The 17523-nt window shown below is 39.5% G+C and overlaps 1 protein-coding gene across 3 annotated transcripts in view; it reads right to left on the bottom strand.

Annotated features, from left to right (window-relative positions):
- The window catches only part of dscaml1 (Down syndrome cell adhesion molecule like 1), a 151171-nt gene that overhangs the window by 10811 nt on the left and 122837 nt on the right, over positions 1–17523 (bottom strand). For 2 of the 3 annotated variants that reach the window (XM_065281565.2, XM_065281566.2), the window contains exons 18-27: positions 15786–15971; positions 14522–14677; positions 13163–13302; positions 8633–8786; positions 6151–6268; positions 5449–5612; positions 5269–5367; positions 2292–2480; positions 1828–2115; positions 1420–1575 (exon numbers count right to left, since the gene is read on the bottom strand). In XM_065281565.2, coding sequence (XP_065137637.1) covers positions 1420–1575; positions 1828–2115; positions 2292–2480; positions 5269–5367; positions 5449–5612; positions 6151–6268; positions 8633–8786; positions 13163–13302; positions 14522–14677; positions 15786–15971 — 1650 coding nt within the window. The remainder of the gene's footprint in view (positions 1–1419; positions 1576–1827; positions 2116–2291; positions 2481–5268; positions 5368–5448; positions 5613–6150; positions 6269–8632; positions 8787–13162; positions 13303–14521; positions 14678–15785; positions 15972–17523) is intronic. The other variant, XM_065281567.2, reaches the window with a different exon arrangement.

The following is a 17523-nucleotide window of genomic DNA, read 5'->3' as shown; positions in this document are numbered from 1 at the left end:
TAACATAGTTTATTTATATAACAAGCAAAATAAACAACACATAGATTACCTAGGAAACCAAAACATTTGTTATTTTCGACGAGGCATTTGTTCAAGAGATCAGTTTAGAAACTAGTCAGACCATTAAAAAAACGAAACCGGAAGTAAAGTTCGAACCCAGACGTGTATCGCGTCAGCATACGTGCGTCCGATGAAATCGTCTATAAACTCTTAAATATGGGTATTTTTCTTAAACAAAAAAAATATTTTTTGCAAAAAGCTGAAATAATTGCATTTTTGTGAAGAAATTTTGTTAGAGATCAGATTCAGAACGATTATGGAAACATACACATAGTTTTAAATTAGTAAATAATCTTTTGCTTCAGTTTTTTTAATAAATTGGGTAAATCTGGTGGATAATCGTGGTATTACAGATTAACATAAAAACTCATCAGGGACATGTTTTCTTTTCATGCAAATGTTTTCTCTTAAAGTCGCAATGAAATTGAAATGAAAAACTATATATATTTTTTTAATAGTGTGGTATTATTAACAAATGACTTATCTGTGAGCTTCATTATTTAAAAAAAATTTGTGTGTTCTCATAATCTTTAATCAAAAATGCAAATCTCCTCCCCTCCTCAAAACGATCTCTCTTCACTTCCGGTCAAAAGTATGGCAGGTGGGCGGGGTCCGGTAGAAGATCGCAGAGATTAGCAATTAGCAACACGACCCAACTTTAAACGATCCAATCAGATCTCGATGGACAAATTCAAATCCAGCCCTGCCTTATTTCATCACAAAAGCCGTTTCATTCGGATATACGTCACCACGGGGAAAATAAGGCAATCGCTACTTCCGTTTCATGGTGACTTTAATTGACGAGATAACTTGTCAATGGTGGGGAAAGAGTTAAATACGTTAAAGTGTTTCAGGTCATTTAGTGGCAAGTGAACCGGATCGCAGATGTATACCGAATAAGATGCAGTATATAACATATAACACAGTATATAACTTGCACATTTGTTGAGTGAATTTGCCCAATGTGATTATTAAATTTGCATTTATTTCCTGCATTAACTTCAGTCCACGAGCCTGCGGTCTCCCTTCACATGTTCACCAGCTCCATGTCCCACCAACCAGTCCTTGCTGGTTACACCTTTTTTACTACTACTATTATTAAAAGTTATTGTTTTGTATATATATATATAACTCCTGAATAAAAATAAAAATGTGTTTGGTCTGATTTAAAAAAAGATATATTTTAAATGTATTTGATAGGTTTGTCGATCGTGAGCGCGGAAATGTTTGGTTGTTTGCTAAGCGCGCCACAGCTTACATAAAACACGATTTGCAGTGAGACACGTTATGGTTCTGCTGTGATCTTTGAACTTTTTTTGGCCGCTGAAACTTCTGATTAACTTCACATTTCGTACTCACCTCTTAATCTCTTGAGTCTCTTTTCTTTGCGTTTCTTGCGGATAATGAAAAGTAAAGCCATGCCTAGAGTGACCAGTATGACAGGGCAGCCGATAGAGAAAAGCTTTTTAACATCGTCTCCTTCGCCTCTTGCCGACTTAATGGGAGGTATAGTGCCTGTGAATGAGAGGAAAGATATGAGCCCTGTGTCCCAATTCCCCTAAAAGTATGTAATGTTTTTGTTATGGAAAAGTATAGACATTTGAGTGCATTAACAGAGATGGGACATACAAAATAAAATTGTTTATAGTACTGTTCAAGTAAAGTTTGACTTTTCATTTTCCAAACACCTGATTGGATGGCATTTCAACCAATCACCTCCCAGTACAGACATGCAAACATTCAGAGATTCTTGTTTTGTCTGCTTACTGCCATCGTAATCCAGCGTGGCAAACTGGGAGCTCTGGTTGCCGCAGCCGGCGCTGTTGCACGCCTTCATCTTCAGCTCGTACCAGGTGGCTTCCCGCAGCTCGGCGAGAAAGATGTCGGTTGAAGCGTTGGTGCGCACGCTCTGCCAGGCCCAGGTGCCTTTGGGCCGAAAGTCGAGCAGGACGGCGGTGATGGGACATCCGCCGCTCGTCCAGCCCTGCAGGTTGAGGCGGGCGTGTGTGGAGTTGATGTGAGTAAAGAGAGGCTGGTCCTTATTAAACTGCGGCTCTAAAGAAAACGCAAAACAAGAGCACAGGTTACAATCAAACTATTACAGTATGAATGCATCAGTATAAATGTCAATTGATAGATTTAACCTTTTAAAGATATGACGATGCAAGAAACCGTACTTTATACTTAGGTGCCATAGCGTTCCTGTAAAGATAAACATCTAGTCCACTGACCTCGGCCATGAGTCTTTGCTTCAATGATCTCGCTGATGCGGCCGGCTCCCACGCTGTTTTTGGCTGCCAGTTTGACTTTGTACCATGTACCACAGCGCAGGTTGTCCAACTTAAAGGATCTTTCGCTGGAGCTAATAAAAACATCTTTCCATTCCTCAGTGTTATCCACTGAATACTGCAGCACGAAACCTGAAGACACACAGAATATGTGACGGTTGTTTATAATGTTTTCATAAATCCTTTAGATGTATTATAAAAGTTTATTAAGGTAGAATGCTTTGGAGTATTCAGAATAACATTTTACCATACTACTACCACCATGCTGTTTTTTTACATTACTGTATGTATGGCATATAGCATTTTTATCCCATTCATACACTATCAGAAAAAGGTACAACACCTTTTCAGAAAGTAAACTTTTGTGGGTTTATATTGGTACCTCAAAGGTACACATTGGAAATAGGTACATTCCTAAAATGGTATATATTAGGTCCTTGAACAACTTTTGTACCCTTTTCTGAAAGTTTACCAGAATGTGTATTGAATTGAATAATGTATCACAAAATTTTATATTACAACAAATAATGAATCAGACGTAACAGCAATAAGAATTTAACATCATCTATAAAAGACAGAATGACTGTATTTTACAAACCCATTTACTGCATTAAAGGAACAGTATGTAAGAAATGTATATCAATTAATCATAAAATGTCCCTGATATGTCACTAGACATTAAGAAATCATTTTCATTTCAAATACTTATATCACTGACAACAGTGGTCCAGCCAGGATATTGTCATTTAAAAAGTGGAGTTGCAGCCCTCAACTGATGTTTATGTTGTCATTTTGTGTATTGGCCACCAGTTGTGTGATTGCAGTACCAGTTTTAGCCACAAGTTTTGTTATTGCAATACCAGTTTTGGCCACAATCCTACGTACTGTTCCTTTAAATGTATAAATACACAGTATCACTTTACTTGAAGGGGTGTTCATAAGACTGACATGACATCTACATAATCACGACATGTCACGTGTCATGAACATGAAGGAGATTTTATGCACATTTATGACAACTGTTATTCTGTATCATTTGTACAATTATGTCATTTTGAATGCAAAGATGACATTGTTTGGACAAAAATACATCAAAACTTGTCATAAATCTGTCATAAACATGACATAGCAGAATAATTATGAAACTTAAGAAACTACCTAGCTTTATGGGTTACAACATAACATATCATAAAATATAATTTTATCAATTTCAATTTTAATTTTATTTAATTATTATTATTATTATTATTAAATTACTGATTTTATTTGTTAAATACATGAAGGAAAATAAAAAAAAACATTATGAACTGAATAATATTCATGATGTTGTAAAACAATTTGACAGAGTATTAACACTTAATGACATTTAATGACAAATTATTTTTGTACCACCTAAGTTGAGGTCAAGAAAAATATTCATGATGCTGTTATAAAACTATTTGACAGAGTATTAACACTTAATTACAAATTCAATTTGTATCACTGGTAAAAAGTGGTCAGTTATGTTGTCTTGGGAAAGTTATTTTTTGTTAATGTCAAGTTGTCATAACAAAGACATCTCAAACAATGTCATCTTTGCATTAAAAATTACATAACTGAATGAATGGCACATAAACATCCATAAAATCTCCTTTATGTTCATGACACGTGTCATGTCATGATTATGAAGGTGTCATGTCAGACTTATGAACATGACTTATGAAGAAAAGTGTTAAAAATTTTTTAAAACTGTTCAACTGACTGAAATGTTTCTCATGATCTTAAAGACCTTATGATTTTTAAAGGATACGTATACTTAAAAGTTTGCAGTTAGTTTGGTAGACAAAATTATGCTAACACATTATTTTCCTTGATCACAATTATTGAAAAATAAAAAGCAGACAATTACAGCTTACACTTTCAGAAAATGTACAAAAGATGTCACTGGGGTGGTACATTTTCAAAAATTGGTACCTCAAAGGTACATATCTGTATTAAAATGGTACCTTTTTAAAAGTTACTGTTTCCAGTGACAATTTTTGAACATTTTTTCTAATAGTTTAAAATAGATATGAACTCCTTCAATACTGTTTAAAAACCTCATTATTAAATGACAAGAGAACATTTTAACAAACTTTATTTAAAGGGTGACAAGACTGAAGACAATAAAACATAACAGTTTTGATTTATTTAGTATATTTTTACCAACAATACAATTCTCTATTGTTAAATTAATATTATTGTGCAACTTTTGATGAGTTTATTCAGGATTCCTAGCATCACCACTAGATGGTGCATCAACCCAACAATCTATTCACAATCTAAGATAAAGAGCTGATCTGATCACTGTAAACCACCATTAGTTACCCGCTGAAAGAAACAGAGATGCTGACTGCACACTTATGCAAATACAAGCACAATATGGCGTTACCCATCATTAAGATGGACCGGATTTGGTTTCTCACTTCAGCTATGGCAGATGGTAAAATAAAGGCTGCCACATCAAAGGACTTACCCATTTAGTCCTCTTTATTCACCTCCCACCTTTATATACACACACATACTGCAGATATCTAATAATTATGCCTCATTTGCGGTCTGTTGATACTCTACATGTAAACATGTGCAACAGATTAAACACAGAAGATTTGCAATAAAACAAACCTTGACATTTTCATCTAGTTTATGTTCCTCAGCACTGTAAAATAACTAAAGCTAATTCAACTTAATTTTTTATAATTTATAGCAACTCCTCACTAGTCAAGAAAGTAGAAATGAATTGTAAATTCAAGTGCAACAAGGATTTTTTTACCGTGAGGATAAACAATTCTTACTTAGGTACCAACTTAGGTTCTCCTAAACAATCGAGGTACTAAAGCGACCTCTCGCAACCCATCTCTAAGAGGAAAGTCAAGAAAAACAAAGTGTTTGGTGCTTGTACCTCTGATAGAGCTTCCTCCGTTGTCTCCTGGTATCCAGGCCAGAGTAATTGAAGACGTTGAGGTTGTGGACACTGTCAGACGAGGTTGATCTGGAGGCACTGCGATACACAATACAGTTTTGTCTCAGTTCATTGATAAAAAGCCAAGCATTTCTCTCTTGTACGCTGGTATTCTGTTACCTTGCACCAGCAGGTTTACGATGATTGTATCAAACCCCAGCGTGTTTGTGGCCGTGCAGGTGTAATACCCAGAATCCTCGGCTTTCACAGAGCGTAGCACCAGGGTACCGTTGGAAAGTATATTACGGTGACCATCCTGAGTGACCGGGATGGCAGTGTCCTCACTGTAAAAGCATTACATTATTGTCATTAACAAAACAGTGATATGATCAGTGGCGGCTTGTGACTGCTCATCGGAGGGGTGCAAATTTAAAATAAATGTTGCTTGTTTTTTCAAAATATGTGTTTGTTGCGTCATGTGAACCATGTGCATAACGTGTTTTGTCAAAATAAGTGCCTGCTGCACACGCGTCAAAACCTTTTATGAGAAAGGAGACGCTCACGTTCACAAAATACACGCAAGACACTCCCTTAACAGTAAACTCTGATTACGCATGATGTTATGCGAGTATCTGGCAAACGCGAGCGTCTCTTTTATCATAAACCCTTTCGAAGATGAACATAGGATCACTCGACGCGCACATATTTTGAAATTACGAACCACACACATGTTGTGACGAACTTTGCATCGTGCGCCCTCGAAAAAAGAAGTCACCGGATGCCACTGGATATGATGAATGGATTATTAAACTATGAGGTGCTATGAGGATCTGTTTTAGAAAAAATATTCTTCCCAGTATCTGATAATAACTGATCTCAGACCTGTCTTTGGTCCATTTGATTGTGGGTGTCGGTTCTCCCACCGAGCTGCACGGCAGCCGGACTTCCTTCATCCATGGAGTGGTCACCGTTCCACCAAATGATAGGATTTTAGCGGGAGCTGAAAATGACAGATTGCATTCACTACACGTCCATTAGTATACATAGAAATACCGTGTGGGAATTCTGACTATTGATAAGATTATGACGCCGGGGAAAGTGGTGGTTATGTATGTGACCCTGTCTATGCAATTTAGGCTAATCTAATAATGACCTTAATCAGTAAATATTAAAGATATCAAGGTTATAATGTCCTTTACATTATGTAGGATGAAAAATGATTTTCACAGACATCACAAATCTTGTACGTCTCCAAAAGTGATGTTTTACTAATGGTGCAAATTTGATTTCACACGAGACTTTACCTCAAAAATTACCAATAAAATCTGACCCAGATATAAAGCGACCCAGTACTAACAGTACACTAGAAAAGTGGGCAATGATGTGAAAACACACATACAACAAAACACAAAATTGTATTTAAACTCATTTATAAATGCGAAGAACACACAGATCGCTTCCTTTGCCTTCTGACCCGAGAAATATTGATCGAACTGCCCTCTTCATTTTCTCTCTCTATTGTGTCTCATTGTCTCTTCTTCATTCCCCTCCACATAATAAACGTCCGGTTATCCCTCCATCCATCAGAAGAGTGGACAGATGGAGGTTAATGGGAGAAAAAGTGGAGATCGGAGAACCAGTGACAGACAATGACCCTTAACATCCTGTATTCACACTCGGGTCCTCTGCCCTACCATGCAATTTTCCATTTCTACATAACCACTGGATAAACGCATCAAAATTGCAGCTAGAAAGCCTTCAACATTGATCTCCGTTCAGAACTTGTTCAGTCAATTTTTCTGTTGTGAATATGAATATAGTTGAAAAATGTAATCCGTTCTGGGAGTACCCGTCGGATATCGCACAGGAAGATTGTTAGAAAAATAAAACATTTTGGTTTTCATTAAATTATTATATAACATCTCAAAACAAAATACCTAGGCAAAATTCACTTGTTTACTTCAGGAAAAATGTGATTCATAGTGACAAGCTGAAAAGATTGCGTCTTTAATGCAATACTATCCATGCGCTCATTGCTTTTCCTCTTTTAACAATACAAAGACAATTCACCAGTCAAAATAAACCAAATAACATGTAGATTGAAGTTGGATCAATGCACACCTCCCACAAGTCCTTTGAAGACTTTTGCACGCAAAGTTTTTTTTATACAAAATGATTCTAAGATCGCGGATCATATGAGAACAACAAGTCTAAACGAATAGCTGCGTACTTTAATGATAAACATGATCGCCTCAATTTGATCAATCCTGGTGATGTCAGTGCCCTAAAATCTTATAATGGACTATTTGACATCCAGAGATGAAGAATCAGATGATAGAGACGTTACTGAAGAGGAGGAGTCCGGATAAAGGTACCATAGTCATTCTATTGTCATGGGGCAACCTGCGCTGTGCTTGCTAAATGAAAGCTACAAAGTAAAAAAATTGTGCCATAGAAGAGGTGACCAAAGGTTTATAGACTATGCCTATGATAAACAACAGAAAATTTTACTAAAAATAACAATAAATTAGAATAAAAGTGAATAGATGAGGTTCTTATAATAATTATAATAATAGCATAATAATGTCTAAATGTTATTTCTGTTGCGGTCACTGGGTCAAAGTGACCTTTTTTATCTTTAGCATGTACCGTTACCACAGTAAAGTGACTTTTAGTTGTAATACTTGACTGTTGTGCTTTTATTTTCATTGTCTCTCTTTAAACCGGTTATTCTCAAAATTCCATTCCTGAAAATCACAGCGATCAGCCGATTTCATATAGCCATAACTTTAGTTTTAGACAAGCTATGAAAGAAACAAAAATACATTTGCAAAGGGCTTATATAGTTTTAAAACCTAAAATAAATATAAATTTTTACCAGTTTTCCCAGAGCGCATCACAAATGATTCGCTTATAAAGAGCTTAGATGCAAAACTCTTACATGTTTTCATTTAACGTGTTTTCTCTTAATGGATTCTGCAAACAAACTGGTAGTTTTAAATGCCATGAGGCTGGGATGATATTTGATGAATGTGTAATACATGACGAAAGCATTCGGTTAATTTTCACAAGGTGGCGTTTAGCAGCTTTTGCATCTGAGCTCCTCAAATGTTGACACTTAGGGGCAATATCTCGGACAGGGATTAGACGTAAAATATACCTGTCCAAACTGAAAACAACTTGCACTGAAATATCTTAAATTACATCAGTGCCCTTTGTCTTGCAACAAAATGCCCACAGGTAATGTTTTTAGTAAGGCATGTTTGATAAAACTAGTTATTTTTCCGAATTAGTCGTGGTTTAAGCTAATCCCTATTCGGGAAACCACCCCTTAATCTTTTATTAATCTCTAGGTCAAACTCACCTTTGCCAGCAGGCTCCACTGTGACCTTCTCGCTGATGTTTCCCCGTCCGGCAGTGGTGACAGCAGCCGCCCAGATCAGGTACTGCTGACCCCGGGTCAGGTGGGTGATTCGGTATATCAACAGCTCAGGGTTGGCTTCATATTCGCTTGGTGCCTGAGATTATTACAAAAGCATTAAGTTACTAACTAATAGATACAGTGAGTTGATGATAAAGGGACAGAGCGCTTGGCCTTAGTTTTGACCTGGTAAAAATGCATTTTTAAGCTAAAAGTAAAAGTTGATGACTTGTGTTTATGTGGGGTTTAATCTGGGTACTACAAAGACAGGATCAAAGTGATGGTGTATTCTAACACAATTTACCCTTAACTAATGACGTTTGCCAAATAACATCAGGATTTCAGTTGTATCCCCTGAGAGTGAGACATGAGATAGGGAGAGAGACCCAGGGGGCTTTATAGAAGTATATGAGGAGGTGAAAAGACAATGGCCCCAGACACAAGAGATCAGTCAGCGCCTCATATAATCCTAACAATAGAGACGACTAATGAGAGATATCTCATTGTACGTGAAACACACACACACTACCATCAGTACGTTTCCTATTAAATTCACCTTGAACTGCAATGCACGACAAAAGCATAAAACTGTTATGTATACACAAACACTCATAAATGACGTCTGCCTGCTGTCCAAACACGTTTGATGTGGTGAAAGCCCACGGACAAACACACATTGACCTGCCGTACATCATCGTACCCTTTGGCACTGACACGAACGCATCCGCTTAAATACATGCCTCACATACACACAAATACTGCTGTCTGATTCGAGATGAGCTGCTTTCCATCAAGGTTTTGGCTTCGGTTGTGTGGGCTAATGCATTTTGGATAAACAAATTTTCATACTCGATTCATCATCGCTACCCTTGAGAGAAACCTGCCTCTCTTCATCTCACTAGATGTGTTTCAAATCCTAGTGAGCTGCCATGTTGTCTACCACCTACATACTGTAGTCTGCCTCCTAACTACAAGTATAGGCCCACATGTAATGAAGACAACAGGAGGCTCAGCCTGTCATTCCTGACTTGCCTTTAATAAAATTCACATCATCCACATCTTTCTGGTTTAATAGTTTTTGTTTTCTTAAATAAATAATTTGATTGTGGTATCAGTTGCCAGTAAAGACACGAACATACGTGGACTGCCGAATGCCCAGCCTTGCAAAGCATCGTTTATTTGAATCGTACGTGTACATAGACGTTCGACACGTGCGCATTGCGACAAAATGCAATGCATCTCCTTGGCTACATACTAAATTTTCTCTAGACGCATGCGCAACCTACGTGAAAAATCCAGTGGTGCATTTACACACACTCTTCTGATAACAAAAAATGCATCATGCGCACTGTACATAGACCATCGTGTACACATAAAAAGTTGACTATACTCTAGCCTTAAGAGTGTTAAAATCTTAGTTTAACTGTTATGAACTACATTTTATTATATGGCAGAATTATGCAATTTTTTCCCCAAAAACGAATGATAAACATTTGCATAAATTACAGATTTTCGACCCAGTGTAAACCAAAGCATTTAAATGCGTCTAAAAACTGTGGCCGCTTGCCCCCGTTTAATCAGCTGCAGCGCTTTGGCTGCTAAGATACTTCTGTTTTGTTTATCAGTTGTTGTATGATGCGCTGGTTGGTTGGTGTGATATTTGTCCAGCCCCTTTTTCACTGTGATTGGATGGCTGAGAAAAAAGTGACAATGACAAGTTAAACATTTTCCAACTCTCGGCGTGCAGACAAAAATGATGAGCACTGGCGCCGAGCACAGACAAAAATGCCAAGCACTGGCGCCGAGCATGGACCAAAAGGCGATCACTGGCGCCGAGCACAGAAGAAAATGGCAAGCACTGGCACCGAGCACAGAAAAAATGGCGAGCACTGGCGCCGAGCAAGGACGAAAATGGCAAGCACTGGCCCGTTGAGCATGGACGAAAATGGCGAGGATTGGCGCCAAGCACGAACGAAAATGGCGAGCACTGGCGCCGAGCACGAACAAAAATGGCGAGCACAGGCGCCAAGCACGAACTAAAGTAGTGAGCACTGGCGCCAAGCACGAACAAAAATGGCGAGCACTGGCGCCGAGCACAGACAAAAATGGCGAGCACTGGCGCAGAGCAAGGACGAAAATGGCGAGCACTGGCGCCGTTGAGCATGGACAAAAATGGCGAGCATTGGCGGCGAGCACGGACAAACACGGCCAGCACTGGCGACGAGCATGGACAAAAATGGCAAGCACTGGCGCCGAGCACGAACGAAAATGGTGAGCACAGGCGCCAAGTACCAACTAAAATGGTGAGCACTGGCAGCAGGAACAAAAATGGCGAGCACAGGTGCCGAGCACAGACAAAAATGGTGAGCACTGGCAGAGAGCACAAACGAAAATGGCGAGCACTGGCGCCGAGCAAGTATGAAAATGACGAGCACTGGCGTTGAGTAGGGATCGACCGATATGGATTTTTTTTAGTGCCAGTGCCGATACCAATTTTTTTTATTCTTCAGCCTTAGCCGTTGACCGATAAAGGCTGCCGATTTTCTTGAGCCGATATTTGGAGCCGATACTGCTTTTGCTCACTCAATTTACATCATAAAAATGACACAATGATGCCAAATGTGACAAGTCCCAATTTGAAAAAGTAACATTAATTGAACTTAAAAAGAATATATATATTTAACAAATAGTAAAAATAGGTGAAGGTGCTATGGAACCATGAACTGCACTCTCCACAATGACGAGGAACTATCAGCAAAGGATATTGATTTCTAGCACTTTACTACTATAAATGTTTATAGAGATGAGAAATAAAAACCCGCTTTGTCCAGCTATGATCAGCTGTTAGGCCAAGCTTCCAATGTTGTCATGGAAAGATTGGTTGTTTTTAATCACATGATCTGCAATTTTTTACGGCTTCCAGCACTCTGTCTGTAAATAATGGCCGAAAAAAATCCGCGAACACAGCAGCCACATATCGGCCGATGCCGATACACATAAAACTCGCAAAAATCGGCCCGATAGATCACTAGCATTGAGCATGGACGAAAATGGCGAGCACTGGCCCCGAGCATGAAAAAAAGCAAGCAATGACGGCGAGCACAGAAAAAAATGACAAGCACTGGTGCCGAAAAATCGCCAGCTGGTGGTGTTTTTTTAAAAGCGCTTCCATTGGAAACAATTGAAAACATATGCCGGCCACAGGTAAAAAATGCTTGTGGGCATGGGGCTTAAATAACACTTCTCACTTGTATGATACAGGAGACTTGATACTTGATAAGACAATGACAATACAAGTAAATTAAACTACTCATTGGGATTTTGAATTGCAGTTTACATTGGATAAGCTTCTTTTTAATGCATCCCTTTTCTATTGCAATGCATCCTGGGATTGACTTATCCACAAGAGACAGATGAAAATCTCGAAAACAGGCAAAATGAAGTATCAAGGCAGCTGCGTACCATTTGTAATAGCCTTCACATGCAAAGCGTGTTTAAGATAGGTAAGAAGCTCCCAAGCTTTTGAAACAACTCACGATTTTAATCTATGCTGCCTTCCCTCATTCATTTTGATTCATCTTTTCCCTTCACGTTCTCTCTCTCTCTCTCTCTCTCTCTCTCTCTCTCAGCGTGAATCAGGTAAGGGTGGTGCGGGCGAGGGGGTGGAGCACTGTAACGGATATTAAAATATTCCTTCGGTGTGGAGATAGCGGTGATCCGGGGAGCGATAGAGGGAGATAATGAAAAGAGGAACAAAAGTACTCCCCGCACGCTGAGCCTGACCCCCCGGCCCCCCTTTTTCCTCTCACACTCATTTACATAGTAATCACCCCTTGCTCCGAGAGAGAAAGAGAGAGAGATGGAGAGAGTGATTTGTGAATGAGCGAAAGAGAGAGAGAGTGAGCATGTGTACAGCTGGACAGGTACATTAATTCAGTGTGAGAGTACACAAATTACGTGTGTGTGTGTGTGTGTGTGTGTGTGTTGTCAAGAAGGTGGTTATAAATGTGAGGCTGTGAGATGTGTGCGTGTGTGTTTGTGTGTATGCTGTCAGCTTGTTTCCTGCCCTCCCTGATGAACAGATGAGGTTGTCTAGGCAACGTGATGAGACGCAGATATGCAAATGAGATGGGGAGGGTGAGCTTGCATGCACACACTGCAGTATGAGCCTCTCATTTACACACACACACACACATCTCGCTGATACTGCAGCACACACGCAGAGATTAAAAATACACTCGGCACAAACCCAGACACAAACAGACGATGAAATTGAAAACGGACAGAATCGAAAATTCGCATTCACACATCTGTGTCAAATAAAGTGTCACACAAAAATCGTTAACGACCAAAAGTATCAACAAACAAACAATAACATTGCGCCTTTTATTACGTAGAACAAAAATGACTAAACCGAACAATGCCCATGATAAAGTGGCATTTAAAACCCATTTCCCCCTTCTTATGCCTCACCGGTTGGCCTGATCCAGGGCTGGAACAGTAGATTGTGTATTTGCGGATGATACCATTGGGCTTGATGGGGGGAAGCCAAGATACCACCACACTGCTGGCAGAGGATGGCACCGCTTTGATGCCCGCTGGAGGACCGGGGTCTGAGAGAGAGAAAAAATATGAGACACAAATCTGGATTAATAACAGAGTCATTGGCCATATTTTTTTTACCTCTCTGTGATCACAAAGCTTATGCAAAATTTTGTAAATGTGTTGTGTATTTTTGGCTTCTCTTATAGGATGCTCTAGGAAAACTGCTATTAAAGATGACCTTGCTGCGTACAGTTTAACCAGCCTTAAATGGACTGGTTTAAGATGGTCTATCCAAGTGTCCAAAATCACTCTTAAACCGGCAAAGTAGACCATTGATGTGTCACTGACGCCGACTTTAAATTGATAATATGAGCGCAAAGATAACATTATATACGCAAGTGTCACAATCTTTAAAAGCATCTTTTTTACACTGTGCTTGACACAATGCATTCTGGGATTGCCTTATCCATAAAATTACATTATCTGATTTCAAGAGTGTTAGCATCTAAATCTACCCGTCGAACAACAAAAAACTCAACTCAAGGCACACAAAGACAAAAATAATGTTTTAAAAGACACTACATGTCTAATGATCTGAGAACTGTGTAACCTTGGTAAAGCTGGCACCACACATACCTGTACACACTATCTCATATTCAATAAAATAATAAAGATCAATTCAACTCCTTTACATCTTCACACCCCTTATTCCCTAAACCCTCCCCTCATGCCCTCCAGTGAAAGGAGTAGAGAGATATCGTTGTAATCCTATCCCAACCAGTGTAAGTACAAAATTAATGTCAGCTAATCCACCAAGAATAAATCCTCCTTGTGTTGGGTGGTAAGCTGGATGAGAGATCTGCTTTGAGACACATACACGATTTTACCCCCCTCTCCCGTATCTTAATTCTCATTATCTGTACTAATGGTTTATCAGAGCCCAAATGTCGCCACGGCGACCGCATCCAGCGATCCAGCATCCTCTAGATCTGGTCCATGCTGCACTTGCCTCCAGCTAATGTGGTTTTTGTGTGGTATCCCACAACCTCCCCTATCCCCCCCCACACACGCACACACCCTTGAGCTTGAATAGAGCTGGGGGTAAAGGGGAAGTGGCTTGCACATAATGTGGCTGTGTATTTGAAAGGAACCTGGGTTTTCTACTGTCTGGGTTAAAGACTTTGTAGCTCTTTACATCGTGTGAGGTGCCTATCTAGACAGCATTTTGCGGTACCATATGATACCACGTTCTTTACCGAAAACGAATTTTTGCGTGTGCAAACTCACGGTCTTCTCGTGTCTGTATATACAGGACGTTACTCCGGACTCCATCTCCTGCCTGGGTGTAGGCCAGAACCTGAACACTGTAGTTGGTGAACTTCTCCAAACCCTTCAGCTCCACCTGCTCACGAGTGGTGGTGATGTTTTGCATCTCGCCCCATTCTGAGGCAGATCAAAAGAAAACGAAAGCACCGAATGAGTATAATTACCCTCTTCTGCATGTGCAAATACACACTATTATTAGCAGTCTAATATGAACACATCACACAGGAAAACCATGTTTATACACAGCATTTACAACAAAGTACCATGGTATTACCACGTTTCTTTATATTATTCAATTTTTTTGTGTAATGTTATGTTAATACTGTTATTCTTTGATATATATATATATCTTTGATATATATATATATATATTGAAGTGACGTACGTATATACATGAAAGTACTACGGTATTACCATCTGACACCATCACTGTATGATGCTGCTACCACAATACTTTAAAGGCGGGGTGCACGATTTTTGAAAAACGCTTTGGAAAAGGGAGTCGGGCCGAGTACCAAAACACATTTGTAGCCAATCAGCAGTAAGGAGGGGCGTGTCTACTAACCGAAATCGATGCCTGGGTTGAGTATGTGTGGGGCGGGTCTATCAAAAGAAAGTCTAGATTCTATTGGGGTAGGGGAGTGTTTGTTTAGGTGATTTCAAATGTCAACATTGGCTTTCAGAGATCATGCACCCCGCCTTTAAACACAATATGACACATCCACATTAATAGGTCTTTATTATAGACATTTTTGGCAAATTAAAACTTATTAGACTTAATAGACTTGAAGTGTGTCAATGTGGTAAAGTACTTGCTGCTACTTTACAATATTTAACCCATTTCCCTAAATAATGTAAACATAGTTGCTCAACCAATGGTGGCAGTTTGGGACGGGACTATCCAAACACTATCCATACAAAAATGCTGGGTTTTTTTTGTTAACATCCAGTGTTGAGTCAAAAAGAGACAAACCCAACCTGCTTGGTTAAATGAACCAATAAAATGTTTATTTTTGACCCAACAATGGGTTAAAACAACGCAAATTAGGTTTATTCCTTTTTAATTACAAATTTTGGTTTAGACAACACCACACACATACACCTATCCACCCACAAATCCTCTGTGGTTCGGACTAGGATACAGATAGACAGGTAGACAGTAGGGGGCGCTCTAGAGGGACTATAGGGAGCTATGAGGAGGGTAACAGTATTAACGTATAATTACTCTGGTTGAGCCCCAGTGTCTGGCCCCCACAGCACCCACCTCCATCGGGGTAGAGGGACCAGAACACCACACGGTAGCCCTTTAGAACCCCGTTCAGGGTCATGCGCGGAGGCTCGGACCACGTGATCACCGCCTCGTCCGACGTCACCGTGATGGCCCGCACATTTTGGGGTGGCTGGCTGGGAACTGCGAGAGAAAACACCAGAAAAAAATCACATGAAAGCAAAAAAGAAAAATAATTCAGGTGCCGGTGAAAACAAGATACAATAGGTGAAGTGGAAAGCAAAAATTGCTGTGAAAGAGCACAATTACGGTGATATAGTAAAATGACAGTAATACACCGCAATCGGAGCACTTGCTATATAGTCCGAGAGCATCAACAACCTTGTAACTCAAAATGGACGGTATAATCGCATCTCAAAGCTGAAGAGAAGTCAAACGTTACAGTCATCTCCATTCCGAGCTGTTTCACCTACTGAACGCGTTCGATTTTTGCCGGATACGCCGCAAATGCGGTGGTGATGATGTGCCAAATTGCGTCCCTGAATAAATAATGGGACTATTGAGGGGGACACAGAGCCTGTCTGTGCAACTCGCTGGGAGGGAATAAAGCGTGTGCGGACGACAGGATGAAAAGAAGGATGAAGGAGGAATAAAACTGGCTCGGCTGTATGAGGGAGCAGCTGCAGCTGGCACCGAAAGAGAGCGAAGGAGGTGGTAAAGGGGGGCTAAAGGAGAAATGATGGTATTTGTTTGAAGAGGGCCTCAGGGTCCCTGGTGGACTACACTAAAACTGCCATTTAGGGCAAACCGGCTGATAGAGCACAACTTACAATGATCATTTAACCCCATACCCAAAACACAGTTTCTTTCTCCATATTTTTTTGCATCTTTAAGAGTCTATACAATAAATGAGGAGCTCAGATGCAAAAGCCGCTAAACGCCACATTTGTTAAAAACGTAGTCTTGGCACGCATTATACATTCATCAAATACTTTCGCTTCAAATCTGCTTAATCCTGGCATCAGTCCGATCAGAATCCATTAAGAGTCTTATAAAAAAGCTCATTTACAGTCAGACCAGCTCTTCATATACAGTATTACCATCCTTTCTTTATTTAATAAAAGGACAGCAGCATGGGAATGTATGGTCGGGTGTTTATGATTTTTCATCTTCTGTTGACAGTTTGACTTTTTTTCAATGCGTTTTTATCCAAAGTGTCTTACAATCCATTCAAGTAATACATTTATTAGTTTTCTTTGGGCATCAAACCCATAACCTTTGCACCGCTAACGCAATGTTCTATCAATTGAGCTACATAGGGACATATTTGAGGTGTAATGTCCACAATTCATACATATTTCCAGATAAACACTATACCGGCACTATACGACTGCATTTACACCGCATTTACAGTGACACAATTTTTTCGTCATGTTGCACAGATCGATATGACCCATGAACGTGTAAGCAGGAAAAACGCCATAAATTACAATTTTCATGGTTTTATGCCTCATTCATAGGAGGAAATTAATCAGATATGAATCGAATACATCCGCAATGTAAACGGACAGATCGTGTGTCATTGAAAAAGCGAAGGTGGCAAATGACGTCAACTGACAAGGCATTTGACATTCTACTAACTATAAATAAATTTGCAACTATATGTCAACTAATTGTTATTAGTGTATTAGTAGACTGTAAGGGTTGGGGTTAGGGAAGAGGTTTAGTTTAGTGG

Source organism: Paramisgurnus dabryanus, chromosome 8 (assembly GCF_030506205.2).
Source record: "Paramisgurnus dabryanus chromosome 8, PD_genome_1.1, whole genome shotgun sequence".
Taxonomy (NCBI): Eukaryota; Metazoa; Chordata; class Actinopteri; order Cypriniformes; family Cobitidae; genus Paramisgurnus; species Paramisgurnus dabryanus.
The sequence above is the reverse complement of the archived record's forward strand: the minus strand, read 5'-3'. Positions and strand labels throughout refer to the sequence as shown.